The sequence below is a fragment of the Salminus brasiliensis genome, chromosome 23, assembly GCF_030463535.1.
Source record: "Salminus brasiliensis chromosome 23, fSalBra1.hap2, whole genome shotgun sequence".
In the NCBI taxonomy this organism is placed as follows: domain Eukaryota; kingdom Metazoa; phylum Chordata; class Actinopteri; order Characiformes; family Bryconidae; genus Salminus; species Salminus brasiliensis.
The window spans coordinates 8,161,824-8,187,578 of NC_132900.1; the positions used below are offsets into that span (position 1 = coordinate 8,161,824).

Below are 25,755 nucleotides of genomic sequence, written 5' to 3' on the forward strand. Positions count from 1 at the left end.
ATATAAAGCCACATCATTGGAATCTGATCCCTGGAATCGGATATGATTTTCTGGAGCTAAACAAACATCAGGCAATAAAAAATAGCATAAGTAAACCAACCATTTCCCATTTACCTATTGAAAAGAATCATCTGGATGGTAAACAGGCTTGTAAAAAACACATCTGGGCATTTTTTCCCCAACCAAAATCACACACTCACTATTTACTCAATGATCCCATATATAAATATATATATATATATATATATATATATATATATATATATATATATATATATATATATATATCCTAAATATTGTCTTCAGTAGTCATGCAGCAGGTCAAATGCAGTCAGTGATGTTGCTGTAACTGTAATATATAGGACTCAGATTCAGGCTGGTGTTCAGTGGGATCAGTGAGCGTATTATGTCAGGCTGCAGAATAGCATTTGAATCCTACACAGCAGATGTCCTGTTCGCTGCTAGACTATTTAGTCTAGTGTAGGAGTGAAAAGAGGAGGGATATAGTGATGGTGGGTAAGAATGTACAGATGGGTGTAAAAGGAAGATAATCTTGAAGAAATAAGTAAAGACACATAATGACTGCAGATGCTTCCAAACAGGTGCACCGACTACATGATATAATAAAGCAGTTGACATCCTCTCATGCTCTGTGCCATGTATAAAAATGCAGAGGAGGTTTAATTCACCTTCATTTTGTATCAGAGAACAGTGAGTGGGGTGACTGAGTATGTCACCGCAGGAGATGATCAGACTCTGTGAACAGGAACAGGTCTGTCCACACCTAGATAGAGTAGACCTACTGTGAAGAAGCCCCTTATTACAAAGATTTGAGAAATATGACCAGAGCTGATCTACAGAGATGTGGACAAAGGTGTTATGGTCAGATGAGTCTTCCTTCACCATATTCTCTACAAGTGGAGGAGTGCATGTGTGGTATACAAGAGAACAGTGCAGGCCCAAACGCCTGGTCCCAGGTGGGAAGAAGTGGGTATATCAATACAAAGTAATTCTGACTGACCACATTTATCCTAATGGGAGTGGTCTGTTAAGGATGACAGTGCTCACATCCACAGGACAGACATGGTCACTGAATGGTTTGATGAAAATGAAAGTGATGCAAGCCATGTGCTGTGGCCTTTAAAGTCACCAGATCACCAGATTAAACACATTTAGGATCATCAAAACACCAACTAGGAGGCCATCATCTGGTATGGTTTCAGAATCTGTTCTGCCAACTACCTAGGAGTGGGCATCCAGGTAAGATCCTTCCACTATTTGGTCTGGAGTCAGACCATAACAAAACATGAGGGTGGGGGTCGTAAAAAAGTAGTTAGAACTTAAGTAGTCCTGAACTTAACTCTATCGACATGTCGAGGCCAGAAATATTGCTGAACTAAAACACATTTATAGGGAGGAATACCTCAAAATTCAGACTTAATGTTGGGCAAATATTTTTGCAGTTACAGGAGACTTTGTGAAGGTGGAGGTAATTGCTGCAAACGAGGGATATACGCATCAATAAATTCAAGACATCACTTACTTTTTCTAGCCTGCACTGTGTTTACTCATGTTTACTGTCAATGTGCTCAATTATAGACATAAACAATGCAACTGCTTGTTTGTTATTGGTTTAGTTAGATTGTGGTTGTCTATAACTGTGACTTAGATAATGATTAGAATGTAGTTCATTAGTAATCAATGCATAATTCCAAATATTTCTAAAGGTTTCACATACTTTTTTATGCAAATGTACAAATGTACGTCTGTGTACTTGTTGGTGTAGTTTATGCCTTTGTGGGTCTGTTGTGTGTCTGTGGGTGTGTAGCTTTGCATGCATGTCTGTATGTGTGTGTGTGGACCATCAGCTCTCGGTCCAGCTGTTTTGTAATGACATTTTTATGAGCTGGAGGAAGATGGGGAGGTTGTAGCGAGTCTCGGCTGAATGTAATTTGCCTCTGGCTGCAGGTAATGCGCATTAGCTCCAGCCCTTATGCAGGGATTTGCACACACTAATTAATTTGTCACAAGTAATTTTTTTTCTGCTGGTACTTGATTAAAAACAATATTAATTCAAATTAATTAGATTCCTAATTGAAAATGGGAGGGGCCGAATGGTCACCGCTGGCCGAGACGAACTTCATTAACTCAATTTGTGCTTTCAATTTTCATGTACAGTTTGGTTGTGGGGTTTGTTATTAGTATAAGCCTATAGCAGTGGACAGCTGTTGGCGTGACTGTGAAGCAGAATTGATTCATGAAGTGTTTTTACTTTAAATACAGTGTTGCTTCTGAATACATTTCCCACCTGCGTGCTGTATGTAAGCTGACAGATCACTCAGATCAGGCGCTGGTGCTGATCTATAGAACATACTTTGTGATGACATTAGACATGCAACTGTGTACTGTGTACTGTGTTTGCTTTAAAAGTCAACATATTTTAAATCTCTCTGTTTTCTTACTAATTACATAATACTCTCTTACTGTTTCTAATTCATAAAAGTTGTGAATGTCATTGCAGTTGATCAGTATAACTGTGTAGATTCAGTATGAACAATGACTGATGTGGGATGTAGCATCTTAGCATTTTAAATCAATGGTTTGTGTTTGTATTCCCTGTGCAGGGCCGATGCAAGAAACTGTGATCGACTTCTGGAGGATGGTGTGGCAGGAGAACACGGCAACCATTGTAATGGTTACAAACTTGGTGGAAGTTGGAAGGGTAAGTGTGAAGGGTATGACATCTGTAGATTAGATTTCAGCTTGACTCAAACCTGCACAATTTTTAAATACCTCCCCCCCTTGAGCTCTATAGAAGCACAGACACTGAAATGAATTAGACCAATTGGACAGTTACACTGGGAGCCCTTGCTGGTGAAGTGCTGCATCTCGAGGTTGGTCTGAGAACTGGGAACTGCGCAGGAACTAATCATCATTGGTCATTACCACACAAGCATGAAATGTTTTTTTTTTGCTTGGCCTCTTGCATGATGAACAGATCACCAGAGCACTGAAGTCCAGATCTCTGTGTTCCTAATGAGCCATCATGTCAATGAGATGACCATCACTGCTGAAAAACCGCCACACACTGCAGCCACTACAACCCAATGGGACCGAAACAAAAATAAATGGGGGATGCCCCAGTATCTGCTTATTGTGCTCCTATGTGTTTGTTTTGGGTTCTAGCTCCTGTGAAGTTCTGCCTGTTGCATCTGTCTCACCTGTGTCTTGTCTGTAGGTTGGTTGTTTCGTCTTCACTGGGTCTTATTCAACAACCGTTAACTTAAGAAGAATTTTTCTTCTTAAACCCTGTGAAATGAAAGTTCACCATTTTACAAAGATTCTAATGCTCTCTTATTAGACATTGGGTATTTATCATAATAAGAGCTGAGCTGTGAACAATTCTGCAGTGTAAAAACATCATTAATGCGCTAACACTATGGCCCAGGGGTGGTGAGTTCGAATCCTCAGCCATGCCGCTTAATCATCAGGAGTCAGACAGAGCACATTTGACTGTGTTCTCTCTGGGGTGGGTAGATGGCCCTCTCCCCCCTCATCACTCTTAAGCGATGTTGGCCGGCACAGGCGTCTGTTAGCTGTTGTGGTGGAGCTGGGGACCTGGCGTTGTCCTCGCTGCCCGTTGTGTGTCGGCTGCCCGGCAATGCTGCATTGACAGCAGTTTGAAAAGAGGTGGTGGATGGCTTTGAATGTATCAAGAGACATGTATTAAATCCTTACCCTCCCAGTGTCGGCAGTATTGCTTGTTCCAGAGGGAGCTACGTACAGGTGGATTAATTGTCAACACCAAATGGGAGAAATAGGGAAATATTCAACAAGCAAAGTTAAAAACAGAAATTAATAAAAAACATTTTAAAAAGCATGAATCTGATGTAGACATTTTGTCTGGACTATTCCCAATAACAATTTCTTTGAGGGATACTGGTGAATAAGGCCCAATGTATTTACATCCCAGTGGTTGTCTTGCCTTGTTTTATATGACCATCTATTTGTGCTTTTGTGTTTATTGTGTTTTGTTTTATTGTTTGGATCTGCTATCACTGCTTTGCTCACTCAGCCACTTTCTGGCCTCTTTCAAAACTGCTGATAAAATCAGCTCACACTCGCATTCTGTCTTCACGCCTCTATCATCACATTCAGATTGCTCTTGTGCAAAGTACTCTCTTCTCACAGCTTTGTTTCATGTTGTTACTCTACCACTACGTGTGCAGTAGCTGTGCTTGCAGATTTATGTGTAACCACATAATAATATCATAATATGCCTTTATTGTCTATATGCTGAGAGTTTAGGGGCCTTGCCCAAGAGTCCAACAGTGGCAGCTTAGTGGACACGGGCATCAAACTCACAGCCTGGTGATCAATAAGCCAGCTGCCCCTAACTGATCCACCACTGCACCTGTAACAAAAAAAAGCACACACTATCTCTGTCATTACTTAAACCCCAGCTTTCCACATGACAGGCAATGATACTTTCCACTGTACTAATGAAGAACATTAAGAGGTTATAAAAGGTAAAGCTAGTTTAACTATGAAGATATAGATAACAGTTTTTGCAGATATTTTAAACTGCATGTTAAATGTGCACACTGCTGTACGTTATGGACCTGGTGTAAACAGAGAGCAATTTGGTAAAAAGGCCTTAACAGTGGACTGAAGTTTGATCAGGCTGAACATAACTAATAGTAAGTCATTAAAGCCATACCGCTCTTTCAGACTGAATCAAGACACCCCATAACATCTCTGAGTTTAACAAAGCAAATCTCTCAAGTTCCAGAACTTCCACCAGCATCTTTTGCAGCCTTATTCCATATTTCAGAGCTGCCAGACTCCTGCTCCCTGGGCAAGGGGTCTGACTGGGCAGATGTGGCCTGCTGTAGGCTGCAAGTGCCAGGCTACTGTGTGATACTGATCTAATGCTGGCTGCACTGCCGGAGGAGGCTGATCTAATGCTGCCTGCTGGTGAAGGGTAGCTGGTGGCTGGTGTTGTGTGTGTGTTAGGGGGGTGGGCTGCCAAGTCTTTCCCACAGAGAGCCATAAACCCACCGCTGCGTTCCACTGCCGCCCATCTGCCTCCATTCCGCACAGAGGCTCTCTGGGAGATGTGCTGCAGATCAGATGAGCCCTGCAGGGGAGAGGGGTGGGGAGAGAGAATGTGGGTAAAGCTGGAGGAGGAAGAGAAGTCGAAAGAAAGCTCTGGAGGATGTTTCTCTGAAACAGCGAAACTGAAAGCGTGAAAGGGAGGGTAAAAGGTTTCCATCCATGAATACATATAATTCAACGGTGGCATCCTATCACAGTACCACACTGAAATTCAATGAGCTCTCTATGACCACCCATTCTTTCGCTAATGTGTAAAGACGCACGTATATGCATCCTCTGCATTTAACCCATCTGTGGTAGTGAACACACACACACACAAGGGGCAGTGAGTACACACACCCAGAGCAGTGGGCAGCCAACTCCAGCGCCCGGGGAGCAGAAAGGGTAAAGTGCCTTGCTCAAGGGCCCAACAGTGGCAGCTTGCCAAGGCCAGGAATCAAACCCACAACCCTGTTATCGATATCCCGGTGCTCTAACCGCTGAGCCACCACTGCCCCATCGGTGTTTGATTTTATACACCCGTGACAATGGGACTGAATTCATACCCCACCTGAATTCAGTGATTAAAAGGTGTGTCTCAATACTTTTGTCTATATATTGTATGTAAAGCACATTTCACTCAGTATTGCTTCACACTTGGAAATGATCAAAACAGAGGGATGTTGAACAAGTGTGCTTATTAGAGTATTAGGACCACACTCAAACAGTTCTCAGAGAGATCTGATCAACAAGTTTTATGCAGTGTTTGTTTTATGAAAGAAAAAGCAAAAATTTTGGTTCCACACATTTTTAATATCTTAAGACCGTAAGACTGTAACACGGTCATGCAACTAAAGCTCCTCTGAGTGGACGCAAAAGAGGAGAGCCAGTGAGATAAAGATTTTCTGTAATGGAATAATTCGAGAGTGCGTGTCTGTGTCTATTGTTCTCCATGTTAAGCCTATGATATACACATAGCTGCATTAGTAAGTCAATTTCTTTGAGTGTTTGAGATTGTGCATGGATGTCTACAAGTCTATATGTCTATAACCCGCCTACCACACACGCATGTATCTCCCACCCACCCACCCACCCACCCACAAGCACACACACTTCCTCTTAATTGATGGAATAATATAATGGCCGCGGCCTAATGTAATCTCAGCGGAGATTGAGCGAGAGAGGTGCGGGATGAGGATTTCTCATCTCAAGTGTCACCAAGGGACCTCAACTTCTGCTCTCCTCCCCCTCAAGTGTCCCTCCATCCTCCAATCTCATTTCCAGCCTTAATGATGCCGGAGAGCCACCAAGGACAGATTGAATCTTGCCGCGGCACTGTGTGTGTTTTGCACTTGAAAAAAAAGAAAGAAAAGCAAAGAAAAGAAAGAAAAGCATGTCAGATGTAGTGCTGGTTTCTGCTGCTGCTGTTCCTCTAAACTAGACGTTCAGACATTCTGTGTCACTGCTGCCGTAACTATGTGGTATATTATCATTTTTCAGAGCTAATTGTCTTGTATGTCAACGTATTGTTTTTCAGTGTGATATCAGAGCACAGACAGGCTGCAGGTGTGAGCTCAGAGTATTGGATGTTATATGAGAACATGACGAAGTCATTTTGTGAAGCTTAATGTGAGAATGAGACAGTCATAAAGTGTGAATTACCTTCTCGTCGATACTTGAGAAATCTATTAGCAGATTTTGCTGGAATTAAAGAGAAAAGGCTGTACTGCGTCAGACTCATCTGCACCTGAGAACACATATGACCCGAGCCAAGGGTGACTTGATAGATGCAGCAGCTCCATTCTTGAAACCTGCCAGAGTCACTCTGGAGATTTTATTCTTGTTATTACTGACTTATTTTCTCAGTTTGGTGAGGCTACAGTTCAGATAACTCTGCATACTGCAGTTATTGCCAGTGAACGGTGCATGTCTAATGCAACTGGTTCAGCTGGCTTGTTTATTCCTGTGCCCAGTACCTTTGCGGTGTTGTTATCCACTGACCTGACAGCGTTGCTTATACATAGATACACTCTTGGGCTAGTTGCTCAAAATGGTGCGCTTTAGCTGTAGATATAAGCAGTGAGTGCACAACGACATCCAGTGGTGTTATACAATGGCTTTTTTGACAGGATATTTCTAAAATATCTGCTAAAGATCATGATCACTTATGTAGTTTGCTTCGTTCGGACATACTGTAAAGCCTGATAAGTTTGGACTACCATTTGAGGAAAATCTATTCCCTTAAAGTAATTAAGTTTTGCACTGTAACTTTTTACGTAACGTTTCATGCAGACATCTGATATTGATATTACTGATATCACTCAACTTCTACATACCATTCATGTTTAAATGATGCTTATAGCACTGATTATATACATTTTTTAAATTGGACATAAAGTAAAACCTCTCATTTAACACATGTCTAAGCTGACATTAACATTAACAAATACAGCTTTAATACAAATACAGCTTTTCAACAGAGACACTAAACTCCATCATGGGGAGACAAACTACTAACTTGTAAAGTGCATCCAGACATTCCAGTCCAAATGTTGGTGGACACCTCTTCTAATGAATGCATCCAGCTATTTTAAGTTACAACCATTGCTGACACAGATGTGCAAATGCACACATGCAGCTTGTCTAGTCCCTGTAGAGAGCAAGGTAGTAAAAAATCCAGTAGAAAGTACAGTAGAGAGCATTATTCCAACAAATTGTAAATACCCTTAATTCCAGAAGAAACAATGAGCAGGTGACCCAATACTTTTGTCATAATAGTGCATTTCTAACCAGTACATAATGTTAAAATGGAATAAATGTGGCAAAAAGACAATTCAAAACAACTGTCAGATAATAAAAGCTAACACACAGAAAAAGGACCCCAACCATCACCACCCCAAAATGAAGTGCCCTACTGTTTAAAAATGTGGAAGCAATAAAATCAAACCAGTTTAGTTGTAAGCAACCCTGTCAAATTATGAAAGCTGTCTAGAATCAAGAATTATGATGCAATAAAACTGATGTTCATAATTTAGTGTGTTTCATAAGTGGAGAAGCAAATCTTAAGAAAGATAATGTGAATGTAAATAGACAATTACACATTATGTATCATTATGCATAATTGATTTACTTATTTAAACTAAATATTAAGAAAATAGATTTTGATGAATAGTTTGCAGTTATCCCACATTAAATACATACATTTTTGTATGTTCAAAAATAAATGTAAATATTCCAAGTGATCCCAAACTTTTGAAAGGCAGTGTTCATTAAAACCATTTCTTGGGTCATCTAGGCTATGATTCTAGAGCATGTAAACTGGGCAGTTTGGTAGGTTCCAGAAGTTCTAATGTAGGCATCAGTGACCTACATTTCTGTTCTGTCTCATTGTTATCTTTGACTCTTAAAAAATGAGCCTCTAAAAACAGCTGCTACAGTAAAGGATGTTATTCAAGAGGTAGATGAGTGTATTTTTAAAGCTTTAAGGTAAAAGAGAGGTTGTGATGACACAGAAAGAAGCCGAAGCTATAAATTCTCCTGTCCGCTCAACAGAAGTCCCTAATGCACAGGTTTTTAACTGGACGTGTGTTGTATTTCAGGTGAAATGCTGTAAGTACTGGCCAGATGACACAGAGATCTACAGAGACATGAAGGTGACGCTAATAGAGACCCAGCTTCTGTCTGAGTACGTGATCAGAACATTCGCCGTGGAGAAGGTGAGAGAAAAAAAAACACATGAGAGCCCACTCAAGAGATTAAGTGCTGCCATAGAGCTACTGTGCTTCAGTAGAGCAGCCTAGTTACTTTATGACTTTGTAGCAAATGCAACCCGACACACTCACACACATCTTTATTCAAATGTGCTATTTAGTATTCCTTTAGAAAAAAAATCTGTCATGTCACAAAATAGAGAAATGATAGCCTAACATTTTAGCCTAATAACTTTGTTATAAAGATGGGTGATATGGCAAAACTATTAACACTAATCAGCTGTAACATTAGCACCTCCTCCTTGTTTCTATACTCGCTGTCCACATATTAGCTCCACTCACTATATAGGAGCACTTTGCAGTTCTGCAATTGCAGAATGTAGTCCATCTGCAGTCAGTCTGTAATTATAGAACTACAAAGTGTCCCTATAAGGTAAGTGGAACTGCTGAAATGAACAGTGTGTGTAGAAAAAAATAGGTGGTATTAATGTTATGGCTAATTAGTGTAGTATCGTAATCATTTCAATGCAGTCCATAATTACAGTACTTTTGTCAGGGTTTGAAAATAGCAATTTCCCAACAATCTTGTTTTCTGTCTTGTTCTTTAGAGGGGAGCCCATGAGATCCGGGAGATTCAGCAGTTCCATTTTACAGGCTGGCCAGATCACGGTGTGCCCTACCACGCTACAGGCCTGCTGGGCTTCATCCGCAGGGTCAAGGCAAAATCACCTGCCAATGCTGGCCCTATTGTGGTCCACTGCAGGTATAAGATCCCCCTGTCATCTTAGATAGATGTTTTTGGGGATTGCACTGGCTCATTGTTTTGAATAGTGCATACTCCTGTTCTCCAGGACTGGCCCTGGAAGGCCAGTGTGCTTTATAAGATTCCAGAAAAAGAAGGAAAGGAACTATTTTGAACTGTTTGGTGCTCTCGACCTCCAGGATGGGAATTGCTTTGCACAAATACGTCATTGATAGGGGTGTTGTAATGCACATAAGCCTCCCAGGACAAAAATAAGTCACCTTGTGTGTTTAAGGTGGAAGTAACCTCAGATGGCGCTGCAGGAGGATGATCAGGCTGTAAATAGACCCATAGATTAATAAGAGGTGGTACAGTGCAGTGAATACCTTGTTCGATGTATGGAAAGTGTGTCACAAAGCAGATGTCAATGATTGTCAAAATGAATTGCATTTGGGCATGCCAGAGACCACAGTGTAAAAGAAGTAGCTGAATTTAAAGGTGTATAGAAGTGTATGGTTCTACCAGAAGTGGCAGGAATCCCAGTCTATAGGAAATTTTCGCCATTCTTGAGCAGAAGTGGGCAAAGCCCTCTTGCATGCCACTCAGCTCCATATGTTCATGTTCATGTTCCCTGCGGAGTGTTTATTCAAAAATTGGTGGTGAAGCAATTCTTGCCTGGAAACAAAGCAATATTTGCTGACGATCCCTGTATGACGAGTATTTCCTGTAAAGGAATGGATTTTTGCCACTGCTGGTAGACCCGTATGACCGTACACTTCCATACACCTGCAGATATAACCTAGATATATGACCTTTGGCACACCCAAATGCAATCACAATTTCTTTGTCTTCCACACAACCCATGAGACATTCACTGCACCGTCTATCTATGAATCCCATCACACACCGCATGTATTATAGCCCAATGATCTTTATGCAACATCATCTGCAAGAACCTTAAACAAGCAAGGTCACTTGTCCATGGAGCTTATTTTCAGATTCAATTTAATGAACAGTTCTGAGATATGAATTCTAAGGTATGGCTCAATGTCTGTTCTGGTTGTGCTTTATGCAGTGCGGGAGCAGGACGAACAGGCTGTTTCATTGTGATTGACATCATGTTGGACATGGCTGAGAGAGAGGGCGTGGTGGACATCTACAACTGCGTCCGAGAGCTGCGATCTCGCCGGGTCAACATGGTCCAGACTGAGGTACTCACTTACCTACTGACACTTGAGCTCTTACTTTGTCTTACGAAAACTTTGTTCATAAACAACAAAGCTTGTGTAGCTGCAGATGCGACAGAAGGAGATGGCAGAAGAGCAGAAGATAGAGAAGTGGATAACGAGCACAGGAGAGAGGGAAAAAACAGAGACAGGGCCGGAGATGGCAGGGAATGGCAAGAATCAGGGCTTGATCTGAAATAGCACACAAACTGCATGTGTTTATCCACTCATGGCCTGTTTCTATTTAAAACCATCATGTCTCTTTTTAGCCAATCACCATAACATTCTCAGCAGCACTTCCTTCCTATTTAAGAGCCAGTCGTCTCTTAGAGTGTGACACAAATCGGGCGGTTAGAAGTGCCATAAAGACACGGGAAGAACTAAAGGCAAATACTGCTGCGAGCTGGCTTCTTTCTTTTTTTTACAGCTTTCAACGATTTTATGTTGCAGTGGTGCTGAAGAACTCTCCGCTTTTCTGAACACGGACCATCTGGACTGAGCCGTAGACTAGCTGAATGCACCATTTCCCTGTAATTCCGTTTAGATCACAAGCATCATTGGATTTAATGGGCAAATGTTTCATAGATGACGTCTGGATTGGGATTTGAGTAACTATGCAGCCAGTGCTTCTCTGATTCATCCTCCACAAGTTCAGTGACCTTCAAAGTGTGCATGCGTGCATGCGTTTGAGTGAGCGTGTGTGTGCGCCCCTGTGTGTTTTTCCTCGCAGGTGTTTGCGCGTGTTGGCACTGCCTGTCGCCCTACGGGCGCTTGTTACCTTTTTATGTGCATGTTTGAACTGTCAGTGATAATTTGCCACAACAGACAGCGATTTGTGTTGCAAATTTGATGGCAAATTTTCCCTCATTAGAAAGAGAGCACTTATTCAAAAACACACCTCTTTTTTTATTTGTTAACTGTGACATCACAGCTGCTCTCTGGTTGGTTGCGCCACCAGAAAGGCCAAAGATCATTAAGCCACAATCGCAGGCGCCTAATAACGGAGGCGCTGACCCCTGTGTCATGATTTAGTCAAAACTGACAAGGCCAGATTGTCTCAAAATGTCACTTCAACAGCGATTTTCATCAAAGCGCTGAATTGTCTCCTTGTGGATGAACGTTGGGGATGTAAACATGTGTTATGCCCTCAATCATCAACAGATGACAAGCTGAAGACAAATCAGAATTACTTTAAATATTGAAACTATTTGACAGAATACACATCAGCTTCACCATGATTTCCTTCATGTCAGTAACGCTTGAGTTCTGTTGAGTTTTGCCACGAAAATGAGCATCCAGCCAGTTCCACATTTTTATGCAAGACCATAATTTGCATGGCCACCTTACTTTAGAAACCATGCAAAATGTTGAGCGTAATGTCATAGCTTAATAATTTTCATTAATTGTGATATAGCCAATCCTAAAATGCTCAGATGCAGTTTAACAAGTCTTTTTACAAGCCTGTTATTTTACCTTAGAATGACTTGGAGGCAAAGATAAGCTCTGCTTTAATTGGTTTGTTTATGTTGTCATGATGACTCACATTATTATTGCATAGTTTTAACACTGTAACACAAAACAAAATCAAAGCTGAAGAGATTGTAGCCAGGTTAGCTTTTAGCCCTTCCCCAGGTTTGAAAAAAAAAAAAGCTGAGCTCCCCTTTTGTGGACACTGGCAATAGAGAAACCATGGTCATGAGGCCTGGCTCTCGTAGTAACTCGTTTTCCCACAAGCAGAGTTGTTGACTAGCAGAGAGGATGATTGGTGAGACTAATTACTGTGCATTATTTGTACTTTGTTTCACCTGTCAGGAGCAGTATGTCTTTATCCATGATGCCATTCTGGAGGCGTGTCTCTGTGGTGATACTACCATTCCAGCAAATCAGCTTCGCTCTGTCTACTACGACATGAATCGATTGGATCCCCAAACCAACTCCAGTCCAATCAAAGAGGAGTTCAGGGTAAGGACTGTATAGATGTATTAACATGTATTGTAGATTCCGTTGAGTCTAGTTTAAACTTGGAAGACATAATTATCGCCTTATTGTATTGTGTTTAGTAATGTCTAAGCTTAGAGGTATCTTTGAATTATTAGTCTATTCTAACTAGCTAAGGTTTCTTTCTTGGGTAAATAGCAAAGCACTTTGTAAGTCGCTCTGGATAAGAGCGTCTGCTAAATGCCTTAAATGTAAATGTAAATGTAAATGTAAATAATTATTCTCATATCCCCCCCCCCCTTCACTTTGATGAAGTCTTAGCTCAACTAACTTCAACTGGGGTTCACATCTTTTCTAATTTCATGCCCAAACAAGGATATCAATCCAAACTGAATTTAAGAAAGCAAACATTTCAGTTTAACCTTAAAGAGCTGGACATTTAGATCCTTTTTCACAATATAAGCTTCAGTACTTTAGCACTGTGCTATGACAAATTTGTGTTTTTGTGTCTGTGTAAAGTGTGTTTGGGTAATTTGGAGGTGCAAAAGGCAGGTAGGCTTGGTGCAAAGAAATGGGAGGTCCGTGTAAATAAGGCAGCGCAAGGTTGAAGTGTTGCTATTTTCATGAAGATTTAAGATGTTGTGCTTGGACGCCCAAGGAGCACATCTATTTTCAGTGCCTGAAACCCTGTTGCAATCTGCTGTATTGATGAAGGTGCTGGACACAAACAATATGCTTGCTGGAAATATACAGCAATTACAGTCGGTCATTGAATAATAGCATTAACAAAAGTAGTTATAATACTGTAAACTGATATTATTACAGTTATAAAACAGGCGTTCTTTATGGTGAAGCTCAGCAATTTACTTATTTGGAGGTTTTTGGAGTTTTTCTGAGACTTACCTTTCTCAGCCAAATTTGAAGCACATAAAGAAGGTTGGAACAGTGTTAACTTCACAATACCCTAATCACTGCATAGCTCTGTACAAAATAGTATATGGCAGATTGTCTTTTGTAACACTGGCTACAAATGTTTGCTGAGAGGTCTACACATATGTTAATGATATGCTGTAATTTAATTGAGTACTGGAACAATTGTCACACTATGTTACAAGGAGATACAGGTAGGATGTTTACCTTGTCTTTACACTTGACTGATCCATTTTTGTTTTTAGATGTTGTACTTAAAAAACTGTTTTAAAAAGTATAGGACAGTATTGGTTGGCTGAGAGGATCCTGGTAATTTACCTTACCCTCAAATGTATATTCCACACCACCCAAGCCTTTTAAAAGATGTATTCTGGAAGCCCTGATGAGCTGGTGCTACGTAGTAAAAAAAAAACGTTTAAAAAAGTCTTAAAAATGGAGCCCTCAAACATATTCTGTTATTACTAATTAACAGAATCTGTTTCTATGTGTTATGTTCTGAAATGGGAGTTTATGGGATACAAAAAGATAAAGCTACTACACAAGTAAGCATAATAATCTATATCTAGCAGCTTTGCAATGATTTCTGTATGTATTTGTGTATGTGTGACATAGACTCTGAACATGGTGACCCCTACTCTTCGTGTGGAGGACTGCAGTATTGCTTTACTGCCACGGAACCACGAGAAGAACCGCTGCATGGACGTGCTCCCACCTGACCGCTGCCTGCCTTTTCTTATCACCATAGATGGAGAAAGCAGCAATTACATCAACGCTGCTCTCATGGATGTGAGACACTTGTCTTTATTTTGTGTTCTTTAATGAAGAATAGCAACAAAGCATGAACATTCAGGGCCAGGTTTTTTGCAAGGTTTCAAGTGCAAAACATATTCTGTCTGAGAAGGCACCCCTTAGAAACAAAATTCAGCCATTTCATTTTGTAAATGAGCATATGTTTTCTATTGTGCCGAGCTTGTTGATGGCACTGTACACTCAAAAGACAAATTACAGAGAAGATTTTTTGAGTTACAAAAAGTCCAAAATTCCCCCCAAATCACACTGTAATGCTACTGCATCTCAGGTGCTATTAAGGGTGTAAACAAACATGGTTTGAACCTCACGGTTTGGTGCAAGTACAGTGCATCAGGGGGAAAAACACCCAAAACCGCAGACACATCGTCCTTCTCCAATCCAGCATGATTTCATGAGTTTAAATAAGATGTTAAAGCCAGAATGTCTGTGAAATACCTGTTTATTTTCAGTTGTTTCAAATCCAAAGGTGAGAACAGTGAGAGGAGAGAAACAAGAGAGAGAAGAGGATGAGGGATGGAGGGGGCAAACAAGACTACTGTTGCCAAAGCAATACTTCTAAACCACTACAGTTTCCACAATACCATGCACATCCAAGCTTAAGGGGTTCTGGGTGGCATGCACACTAAAATGTAAAATGACTGTATTTACCCTACTAGTGGGTACCAGAAAATCTGTATTCAGCTACATGCACCGAAACCATGTCTATGTCTATGTGTTTTCCCCATAAGCTACAATTGCTTTTGTTTGTTTGCTTGTTTGTTTTTTTTAAAAAATGATATGAACAAGGTAATTCAAAATGGTTTGATGAGAATGGCCCCATTCTAGAGAAGCTTGCAATTAGAAATGTTCACAGTAGTGGTAGTGAACGAGGTGTTTAAAGCCTTTGATGCCTATAAAAAGCCTATAAAAATGCCTGAGAACTGCCTGAGATACTGATGTATGAAGTATGTTTTGTGATAGATTTAAAGGTAAAAGTAAAATCTGTGTCCCTCAGTGATATGCAGCTATGAATGTACTGTTTTTCCTCTCTATTGTATATTGTGTCGCATTAAGACGCATGTTTCTTGTTCAGAGCTAGTACATAGTACATAGGTTAGAGGTTCTATCACAACGAAAATTAATTTAGAGCAGTTATTAAACTCCTGTGTGGCTCAACCACTAAAGAGAAAAAAAATCCTCAGATCTATGAGGCATCAGCCCCATGAGCTTTCACTTCATGCATCTAACATTCAATTCCTTCTGCAGTTAACTATGATTGATTTTTCTTGATATTTTTAATGAAGAAGTCTACTTTAAGATTGTTTTATTAAAGAACGGAATATAGACCATGAACATACTGAATGGCCACTGTTGTAAAATGGGTGTAGTGGGAGCAGTGCTCTCAGTTCAGACTCATTAAACAGGCTACTCATCTTGGAAATTCATTGTCCATTGTCTAGTTTTTTATGTGTCTTCATTTTTATACTTCGGCACCTTCACGTTTTCATCTCTCTCTTACTATTTCCCTTTTCTCAGAGTTACAAGCAGCCTTCTGCATTCATCGTCACTCAGCATCCCTTGCCAAACACAGTGAAAGATTTCTGGCGGCTGGTGCTGGACTATCACTGCACATCCATCGTTATGCTCAATGATGTGGACCCTGCCCAGGTAAGACCAGCAGAACTGGCTAGAAGGACAAACTGATAGATTGGCAGTATTATTTGCTTTTTGTTTAGGGTTGGGTGATATATCATCTGTATGAGTATGTCAATATCTGTGTCATGCAAGAAGGTTTTACTGGTATTGACGACTACAGCCCATAAAGTAGCACTGTCACCACACACTGTAAAAAATTAAAGACAAGCCAACTTAAATTGATAAATTAACTGATAAAAGAGCAGTTAAATGAACTTAGCTTAGTCAGAAGTTCTCCTAACTCACATTTTTTACTTCTGCATCTCAGTTTGGTCAACACAATGCTACGTTTTTGAGCTGCAGAACTAAAAATTGTAAGTTAGGAGAACTTTGACTAAGCTAAGTTGAATGAACTCATAAACACTCTGTAATCAGTTACTGCGTCATTTTAATAACGCTAGTAGGAATACACTATGAAAAGTTACCTTTGGAGTAGTGCTGGGTGGTATGACGGTAAAATGGTATTTTTTACATACAGTAATACCATTATGTATGTAATTTAGACACATCACAAACAGCTCAAATGCTTAGCATTGTGTTGCTAGCAACAATAGGCACACAAACAGTCCTGAAAGACCCCCGGGATGTTTTTACATCCACCTGACTTAAAGTAAACCCTCTCGTTTTTGTTGGCGCACTCGTAATTATGGAGGAGGGGCAAACATTGTAAGTCCAATAAAATCTTTGGGAACGGGTTGTCAACCAGCAGAGTCTGTGAGACAACCTCAGCTACAGAGCTTTGCATTGCAAACAGAGCTTTAACTCGCTCTCTGCTTAACGTCTCACTCTCTCTCTCTCTCTCTCTCTCACACACATACACACACACACTTGTAGGGTGCCTAGCCTTCTTAACACTAATATTACTCATGTAAAACTTACACAAATTTTTGTTTTTATTCTATTCTTAGTTCATAAACTTTCAAAAGATGTTTTAAATAATGCAGTAATGACAGGTGATGACAGATACTTGAAAAGTCTAAAATTCTAAAATTTCTAAATTTCTATTTTAGAAATTCTTGATATTGCTGTAAAAAACATACCTTCATACCTGTGAATGAAATTTGTACGGCAGGAGGCAGAAGAGTTTCCAAGTGTCAGTTTCACACAAACCCATTGATGAACGCACAAGTCCACCAATTACAGATGAAAGGCAGATGACAGACATAAATCCACCAGTTAGACATGGCAAGACACTCCAAAGGATTAAAAAGAAAGCTTTATTGATTCATTATTGATCTTCAGTTCATTTGACTGGCAAAAATTAATAATATAAGAATACATTTTTTAAAAATCTGGTCATCCCTCCTACTTTGGAGTCATTTCAAGAGAGGGAAAACTGACTCAGATGTGTGAAACTTTCTTTCAGCAGAGAGTAGCAGCACTCAGGGAGTGTGAGTTTATTAAGTTTATTAATGCAAACCTAACTATCATCAAACACAGTGACAGTGTGACATATTTGAGGAATATGTGCATACTGAATTTTATCTGCACCACTCAGCACTGCCTCTCATATGCCTGTGACCCATATGCATACTGGAAAACATGTCCACCTCAATACAGGCATCAACAGCAACATTACAGGACACTAAAGTTGTCTGTAGGGGAGGAATTTGTAAAAGTTTGAAGTTTTAGCTTCAATATTTACTCTAACCTGTTAGGGGAGAAGGACTGTTAGAAGTATCTCTTCTCCTGAGAGACGACACAGTTCTTCCCCATAAAGGTTATTTACATGGAAAGAGGATTTTGAAGGAATTCATAACCATTCAGGGTAGACATCAAAAGCCGCCCTGTAGAGTAATCAGACACAGTGGTTAAAAATGAATGACTAGCAGAGATAGATGAACCTTGCAGACATGGACTCAAGTGTGTTTGCACATGAGGGAGCGTGTTTGTATGGGAGTGTGGGAAGAAGAAGAGAGTGATATGACTTGGGTGTGTGTGTGTGTGCATGACTTTGGATTAGTGTGCTATTCAGTGTGTGCATACCTACATGCTTTGGAGTGTGTGTGAGTGTGTGTGTGTGAGAGGAAGAGAGAGAGGGAGACTCTATGGGGGCAGCAGCCTGAGGCTCTGTCATAACACCCCAGGATCAAAGCTGAGAGGGGTGCAGAGAATCACCCCAGCTCCGCCAAAACCCATCTCCCTCTTCCCCTCTCCTCCACACTAAGACGGCTTTCATTCAATATTCTGACTGTAGCCTCTGAGACCATGAGGTCCAGGTACCAGGGGCAAACACACACCCCCACACACACACATACTTACACATTAAGTCAGTCAGTATTTTACTTTCTCTTGCTCTTGCTTGGTATTGGTACACACACCTTACATACCATATCAGACTTACTAGCCAGCTGCCATCATACTGTTGGGAACAAGCTTATTGGGACAGTCCACAGTATTAGAAGATTACCTTATTATTAACCTAAATTCTATTCTATTACATCCTATTTAAGTACCTGTATCATTGCCGAATCATTAGGGCCACCTGCCACCAAACTATTTCACTCTACAAGACCTCACCAAGATGTAACAGCAGATCCTATAAAATCCAAGTCCTGTAAGTTGTAAGGTGGAGTGATTGTGAATTGGACTTGGTTATGGTCGTTCTAGCTTGGAATGTTAACAGCACACAGTAACTTGTCTGACCAGTCGATCTTCTTCCATTGCCCAAAAGGTCCAGTTCCAACATTCTCTTATCTCTTATTTGGAGACAGTTACTCCACCAAAAGCAGGGTAAACTCTTTTAATGCCCTTACAAAAAAGAAGAACCTGCATAAGCAGGTAAGCCCATTGATAATAAAGGTAGTACAATTTAAATACATTTTAAATAAACACTGTTGCCTCAGCGGTTAGAGCACCAGGCTATTGATGACAGTGGGTTGTGGGTTCGATCCAGGGCTGTATTCGCTGTATGGGTGGGTTAAAGGCAGAGGGCAAATATAAACACCATTATAAAGAAATCCAAGTTCTTCTATCACTTAAAACTCTCTGAAACTATCCTTACCTTTACCTAAACCTACCTAAACTCTGTCCCTATCTCTAATTCAAAATGGCTGCAGAGAAACAACTGTGTTAGGTATTTGGTTAATAACTGAAGCATCTATCTCAGCATAGGAGACTATTTAAATAAACTCTTCTGTTAATTAACTGTCCTTAACAAACACATGATAACCCTGCTTGTCCCTGAAGTAAATGAGAATGGGTATAACTAACCAATTTTTTTATCAGGGTCATCGGTATCCTCACATAACCAGTGACCATCCTTAAGAACTGACCAGAATCACCCCCTTCCTACTGAGATTCCACACGTCACATTCTCTGTTATTAAATTAAGGTGACTAGTGCCCCCCAATGGACCCAACCTGAAATTCAGTCTATCCTAATCAAAATATATGTATCTACCAAGTTAATACATAATTTTTATGTGTGTGTGTGTGTGTGTGTGTCTGCTTAGCCCATTGTGAGGAACAAATGTCTTTGAGGTTACAGTTAGGGCTCGGCTTAGCAGAGTGTAGTTACATTGGTACAGAAGTCAGTCAATGGAACTCCTCACTAATGTGTGTGTGTGTGTGTGTGTGTGTGTGTTTTCTGCATCAAAGCATGCTTACCTCAGTGCACACACATGCAGGTGGGTGTTGAAACAGTGCCGTCTCAGCTGCGGCACTCCAGTGAGGAGGAAAGGGGGGCCGTCTCATGCTCTCAGCAAAACGAACAGCCCTCTTTCTCCCTGCCCTACACATCAAACACTAAAGAGCCAATCTGGCCCTGCTGAGAGACACTCACCCAGGCTCTATATCCTCTTCTCATCACTTATTCCTTTACAAAAAGCAACACAATCACACGTCTATTGTCGGGGAGTGAAATATGTAGCCTGCATGGAGCATTTCTAATGGAAACGATCAAATAGGAGATGATTTGAATATATGAATAAATAATGAAAAGGCACAGATCTGATTCTTTGTAAGACCGAATGACTTATTCGTACTGTCGCTGTGACATTCAAAGCAGCACCGGATTAATTTTTAATAAAAAAGAAGTCTCTGTTGGAGTAGGTTTTTGTGTGTGCATATTTGCTGCTACTGTTTTACTGTTTGCGTTTGTGTGTACGCCTGTCTTTTGTGTGAGCTTTTGTAATCTTTACAATCTTTCATCTACAGGAAAGACAAAAAAAGTCAAGGGAAACAGAAGCCTGTATGACTTGAATAATGTTTCATAAATGCTTTCCCAGTACTCATATTGCTGTCATGGTAATCATGTTTGTGTGTGTGTGCTTGTGTGTGTGTCCTCAGCTGTGTCCTCAGTACTGGCCAGAGAATGGGGTACATCGACATGGCCCTCTGCAGGTGGAGTTCGTGTCAGCTGATCTTGAGGAGGATATCATCAGCCGGATATTCCGCATTTACAATGCTGCCAGGGTGAGTTTTACACACACACACACACACACACACACACACACACACACACATAGTGAGATGAAGTGAATGTCCACCTCATCTCACCTGCTGTAAGCTTATTACAGGATCATGTCAACCTCCATGACATCTCCTGGACCTGCCATAGTCTTTCCTTACCAGTCACAACACAGCCTGCTGATTTATTTATTTTTCTCAAACACTAAAAAGTCGAATTATAAGATCTAAAAGACTATTAGCTACAGAAAGCATTTGTAAGTTGTAATTTCTGACAAAGGAAGCGCAAGTCCTGAATCTGTAGAGGGCCAAAACAGGCAACACTGAAGATTTTATTTATTTATTTATTTTGTGTTAAGGGCGGATTAGGATGATATGTATCATTTGGCCAAGGGTGCTCAAACTTTTGCATAAGACTTTTTATCCAGTAAAGGCTGGATATCCAGATAAAGCCGGTTCGGAACTGCAGTTGTTGAGTCAGCAGAGCGCTGGTCATCTTTATGCACAATGTTTTTTTAGCACTCTACAACCCCGTTCTGTAACTTTATAGGGTCTTTTGTGGTGTAGTTGCTATAGTTCCTAAACGCTTCCACTTTTCAATACCACTCACAGCTGATGGTGGAATATCTAGGAGGGAAGAAATTTTACCATTTGAATTCTTGTTACAACGGTGGCTCCTGTTCCAGTACCACGCTGGACTTCAGTGAGCTCTTTAGAACCACCGGTTCTTTCACTAATGTGTAAAGGCAGACTGCATGGCTAGATGCTTGATTTAGGACCTGTGGCAATGGGACTGAATGAAACACCTAAAAAACACTAATTTAAATTAGCTAAATAAGCGCCTTTGTTTTCATACTGTATTTATGTTACATGTAGTGTTACATGGTACACGCTACAAAAGTTATTTTAACCCCTAAACACTCATGCATATTCGTTAGAACTGGGACTTCTGTACAAACTGGTGGGAATATTCATTGGCAATAGAAGTAGACTTTTTAAGGGGTTAAACCCAGTATGTAACCAGTAGAAATGCATTAAAAATGTCATGACTTTAAATGGAATATTCTATGCTAGTTATGGTAGTAGGTTGTGGAGATAACTAAAGGTGACAAATAGAAAAGAAAATACTTAAACTCTAAAACTGAAGAAAAAAAGATTCCAACCTAAAAACCAAAGTCAGGCACTGTTCCCAACTGGATCTTCTCATACAGTAATAATTATGAGCACTGATTTGCACTGACTGCGTGTGTTTTCCAGCCTCAGGATGGCTATCGTATGGTGCAGCAGTTCCAGTTTCTGGGCTGGCCCATGTACAGAGACACACCTGTGTCCAAACGCTCCTTCCTCAAACTCATCCACCAGGTGGACAAATGGCAGGAGGAGTACGATGGTGGAGAGGGACGCACTGTGGTTCACTGCTTGTGAGTCGTGCATTCATTTACACACTATACACTATACATAAGCTGCTGTTTCAATTTACAAATGAACCTATACTTCTCTGTGCACACTGTGTACACACACCATCCTTCTTTCTTTCCCTCGCTTTACATATCAGCCCCATCCGGCAGAGTCTCCTCTGAGCATATCAAATCAGCCTTTCTGTTCACAGGCCTCTAACAGCATGAAAACAGATCAATAATCATTAGAGCATTAATTAGCAAATTCATTCGTCAGAGAGGACTGAAAGCTGGGGATTTGTGTTTGAGAGCGATGTGATTTCCGGCTGCCCTTCTCCTAAGAGAAACATCTCCCTCTAGTGGCAGAACACACTCACGGCTCATTTAGCCCATTTGTTTTTTGGCCCAAGTCATGGAGCCCATGCTTTATACAATGTAAACACAATCCCCTTATACCATTTATCATGTCTAATGTGTTTGGATTTGAATGTGTGAGTGTGTGTAACTAAACACACATAACTGGATAGCTGACAGCTGTTTTCATCTCACTAGATTTGTTTATTTTTTGTAATCTGGCTGCTGACCCGTGTGTGTACTGATGTGTGTCAGGAATGGTGGCGGACGCAGTGGAACGTTCTGTGCCATCAGCATTGTGAGTGAGATGTTGCGACACCAGCGTTCAGTTGACGTGTTCCACGCTGTCAAAACACTGAGGAACAACAAACCTAACATGGTGGACCTACTGGTAAGGCCTATGCACACCTTTACTGTCACAAACCCACAAACAAAGTAGATATCCTCTCAAAAGCATGAACTATTACAGTTATAGTTACTGTATTACCTGCAAAAGTATTAAAAGGTTTAATGTTTTGTTTCTACAAACACATTGGTAAATGTTACCAGAACTCTTACCGAAACAAGGAAATCACTCTTAACTCTTCCAGAAACGTTAATTAGTTTGAGCTTATTTTATGTCTTTCATACAAAGTCCTAAATGTTTTTAATCTTTATTATTCTGTTACTAATTATAATGCAGACATTGGTAGCAGTTTAACATATTTAGTTAAAATAGTCCCACACGTTTCGAGATTGCAGTTTTGAGAGTGAAGAGCTAAAGGGTGTTCCTATACATGAGGTTAGAAAGGTCAATTTATAACTTTATTGACAGCATGTAATGTTGCAGTTAAATTTATAGTGACTGATACAGCCTCTTGTACTTCTTTGCAATGTACTGATTCACAAACAATATTCCAGAGATCCTGTTAATCTGTATGCAACTACACCAATCAGACATAACATTGGAATCAGAAACTTCTACTAGCATTGAGCAGCCTTTTGACAAATTTGTTAGACTAAACCAATGATGCAATTGTGTTTCTCTTCCCTCTCTTTAGGACCAGTACAAGTTCTGCTATGAAGTGGCTTTGGAGTATCTTAACTCTGGCTAGCTGTGCTAGCCCTCAAAAGACTGGCAACTTTGGGATATTTTGACACAGTGGACACTCAGTGTGTGTACAGCACTCTAAGTCCAGTGCGAGTGTGTATGTGTGTGTGTGTGTGTGTGTGTGTGAATGCTTGCAGAGGTGCGTGTAAAGTCTGCTTGTATATTTCAAACAAATGTTCATTTATCCGACTGGGCTTTTTTCAACAACTTGCAAGAGCACAATATATCATCCAAGAGTTCTGCCATCCTCTGCACTCTAACTGAAATGTGTATTCTAAGTAAAGCAGCTGACGTCCGCCTCACTTATTAGTTTATGGCCTCCACGGCCTTCAGCTCCAAGACTGTATCATGTTCCAGCTTTACGCAAGACTTTCTGTGTGCGTCCTTGTAAGTGTTCTCCATTTCTTACTGACCTGCGCTGAAACGTGAGTGGACACTACTGGGCAAGAATCAAGTTTCAATGTTATTTTCATGTGTAAATCAATTTTAATATGGCAATGTACATGGAAGCCCTGAAGGTTAAGGTGAAAAAAAACAATATTACAAAAACATATTTCCACCATACATAGTTTACGCTGTGAGATCTCTTTCTAGATGCTTATTTTCCCTCATGCCTCAAGGACACCACTGGGTTGTATGGTGTCCAAGCTACATTGTCCTGTAGTTATCGTCACTGATAAGATTTTGAGTCATTTATATCAATGTCACTCAAGCGTCTGTCACTCAGACATTGCTTGGATGTCTACGTGTTCTCTGAACCTGTGTTTCCACTCTGAAATCCTCTGGGTCTGTAGAATGTTAAGCTAAATCCTGTCATTTTCTCAATATTGTTTATCATGTTTAAGAAAAGCATCAGTTGTTGGCAATCAATATCTGTGTTCTGCATAGTCTAGCAAGCCCGACTCCTCCAAATCAACAGACTCTGAATCCTGTCACCACATAACAAGGCTAAGAGTGGCCTACTATGACAGGAAAAGGCCATTGGACTAATATGCAGAATGACCAATCAGAGCCGACTGTTTTGTGGCAATTGTCAAAAAATGCAACAATTGATCTTGTATCTTCAACTTTACAGTAGATTTCTTTCTTTTTCATTTCTATTGGTCCATATATCATTAAATTCTGACACAATGTAAACAACTTTTAGATTTTAATTATGTCAATTATAAAATGGCAAAAATAGATAAGGAAATAAAAGCCCTTTGTGTGACAGAGACAACATGCACAGGTAGGTGGATAACCAATCAGAATGCAACTTCAAATTCCTGATTGTGGCAGCCCACTAAATACACTTAGACTATTTCCCTCCACCATCATGTAACGATACATCCCAGAAACAGGTCCCTCAATCTAGTTGTTATATTTGCAACATTTTACAGAAAGTCATGTTCAGCCACTGTGCCTAAGCCCTGTTGATGGACATGATGGAAAACGTTTCAGCAAATCACATCACGTGATAATATGAACTAATTACACAATCACAAAGCTCAGATTAGCTCAGTGCTCAGTGATTAGCCTATCACCTAATTAGCTGGGTTGGTCATAAGAAGTAGGAACCGAGTTTATAGCAGCTGACCTGAGTAAGCTAATTAATAATAATTACTATTAATTATAGTTATTAATAGTTAGTTACAAATCCACATATATTTAGTGGAACAATACATTGGTAGCCTTTTTTTATAAATTGGCTAACCAACAATAGTTAATTTGACTAAGATAACACTAAGATAAAATCTAATGTTAAGATTAGCTAGTAAAAGCTAATCTCATCTAGTTCACATCTGCCCCTTGTGGTCACTGTTGACATGACAGCGGGTCTTTTCTTGTTTGAGTCATTATTCTTAAAGACATTTTAGCAATGAAAATTACATTTAAAACATTATCAGCTGTTATTGTTGTGAACCCACAAATTCAGAATCTCTTTTCTCACCTTACCTTTCATGACTTCCATAAAGAGTTTGCATAAACCATCATTGCAGAGTTTGCGCCACGTTCAGAGGATCCAAAGCGTTCGTTTTCTTTTTCATTATTTGTTTCTTTTTTGGACTTTGTTTATGATATTGTTTGTTTATATTGTAAATATGACCAGTCTAGTGTACTATTTATTCACGCTGTGTATTTCTGTTGTGAAACACAGTGACAATCGTGTGCTGGGTGAATTGGTTGACTCACCCAGAATGTATTGTCAGCTTTGGTTCATCTTGTTTGAAGAAATATTGTACATGTTCAAATATATACTGTATGTATCATAGCAAAAAAAAAAGAAAAAACGATGCCTTGACATTTCTTAAAACCCACTTAAAATCTGCAAACCCAATGCAGCGTGAGAACCTTCTGTATCTTTCTCTCTCTCACTCTCTCTCTTTCGCTTTCTCTCT

The 25,755-nt window shown here is 40.2% G+C and overlaps 1 protein-coding gene across 6 annotated transcripts in view; it reads left to right on the plus strand.

Annotated features, from left to right (window-relative positions):
• Positions 1-25,694, plus strand: part of LOC140546207 (receptor-type tyrosine-protein phosphatase mu-like) — a 220,226-nt gene extending 194,532 nt beyond the window's left edge. For all 6 annotated transcript variants that reach the window (XM_072669429.1, XM_072669431.1, XM_072669433.1 and 3 more), the window contains 11 exons: positions 2,625-2,722; positions 8,697-8,813; positions 9,416-9,570; positions 10,625-10,760; positions 12,588-12,737; positions 14,256-14,429; positions 15,969-16,100; positions 20,417-20,542; positions 21,794-21,957; positions 22,543-22,678; positions 23,328-25,694. In XM_072669429.1, coding sequence (XP_072525530.1) covers positions 2,625-2,722; positions 8,697-8,813; positions 9,416-9,570; positions 10,625-10,760; positions 12,588-12,737; positions 14,256-14,429; positions 15,969-16,100; positions 20,417-20,542; positions 21,794-21,957; positions 22,543-22,678; positions 23,328-23,381 — 1,442 coding nt within the window. In that variant the 3' untranslated portion in view covers positions 23,382-25,694. The remainder of the gene's footprint in view (positions 1-2,624; positions 2,723-8,696; positions 8,814-9,415; positions 9,571-10,624; positions 10,761-12,587; positions 12,738-14,255; positions 14,430-15,968; positions 16,101-20,416; positions 20,543-21,793; positions 21,958-22,542; positions 22,679-23,327) is intronic.
• Positions 25,695-25,755: the final 61 nt, after the last annotated feature.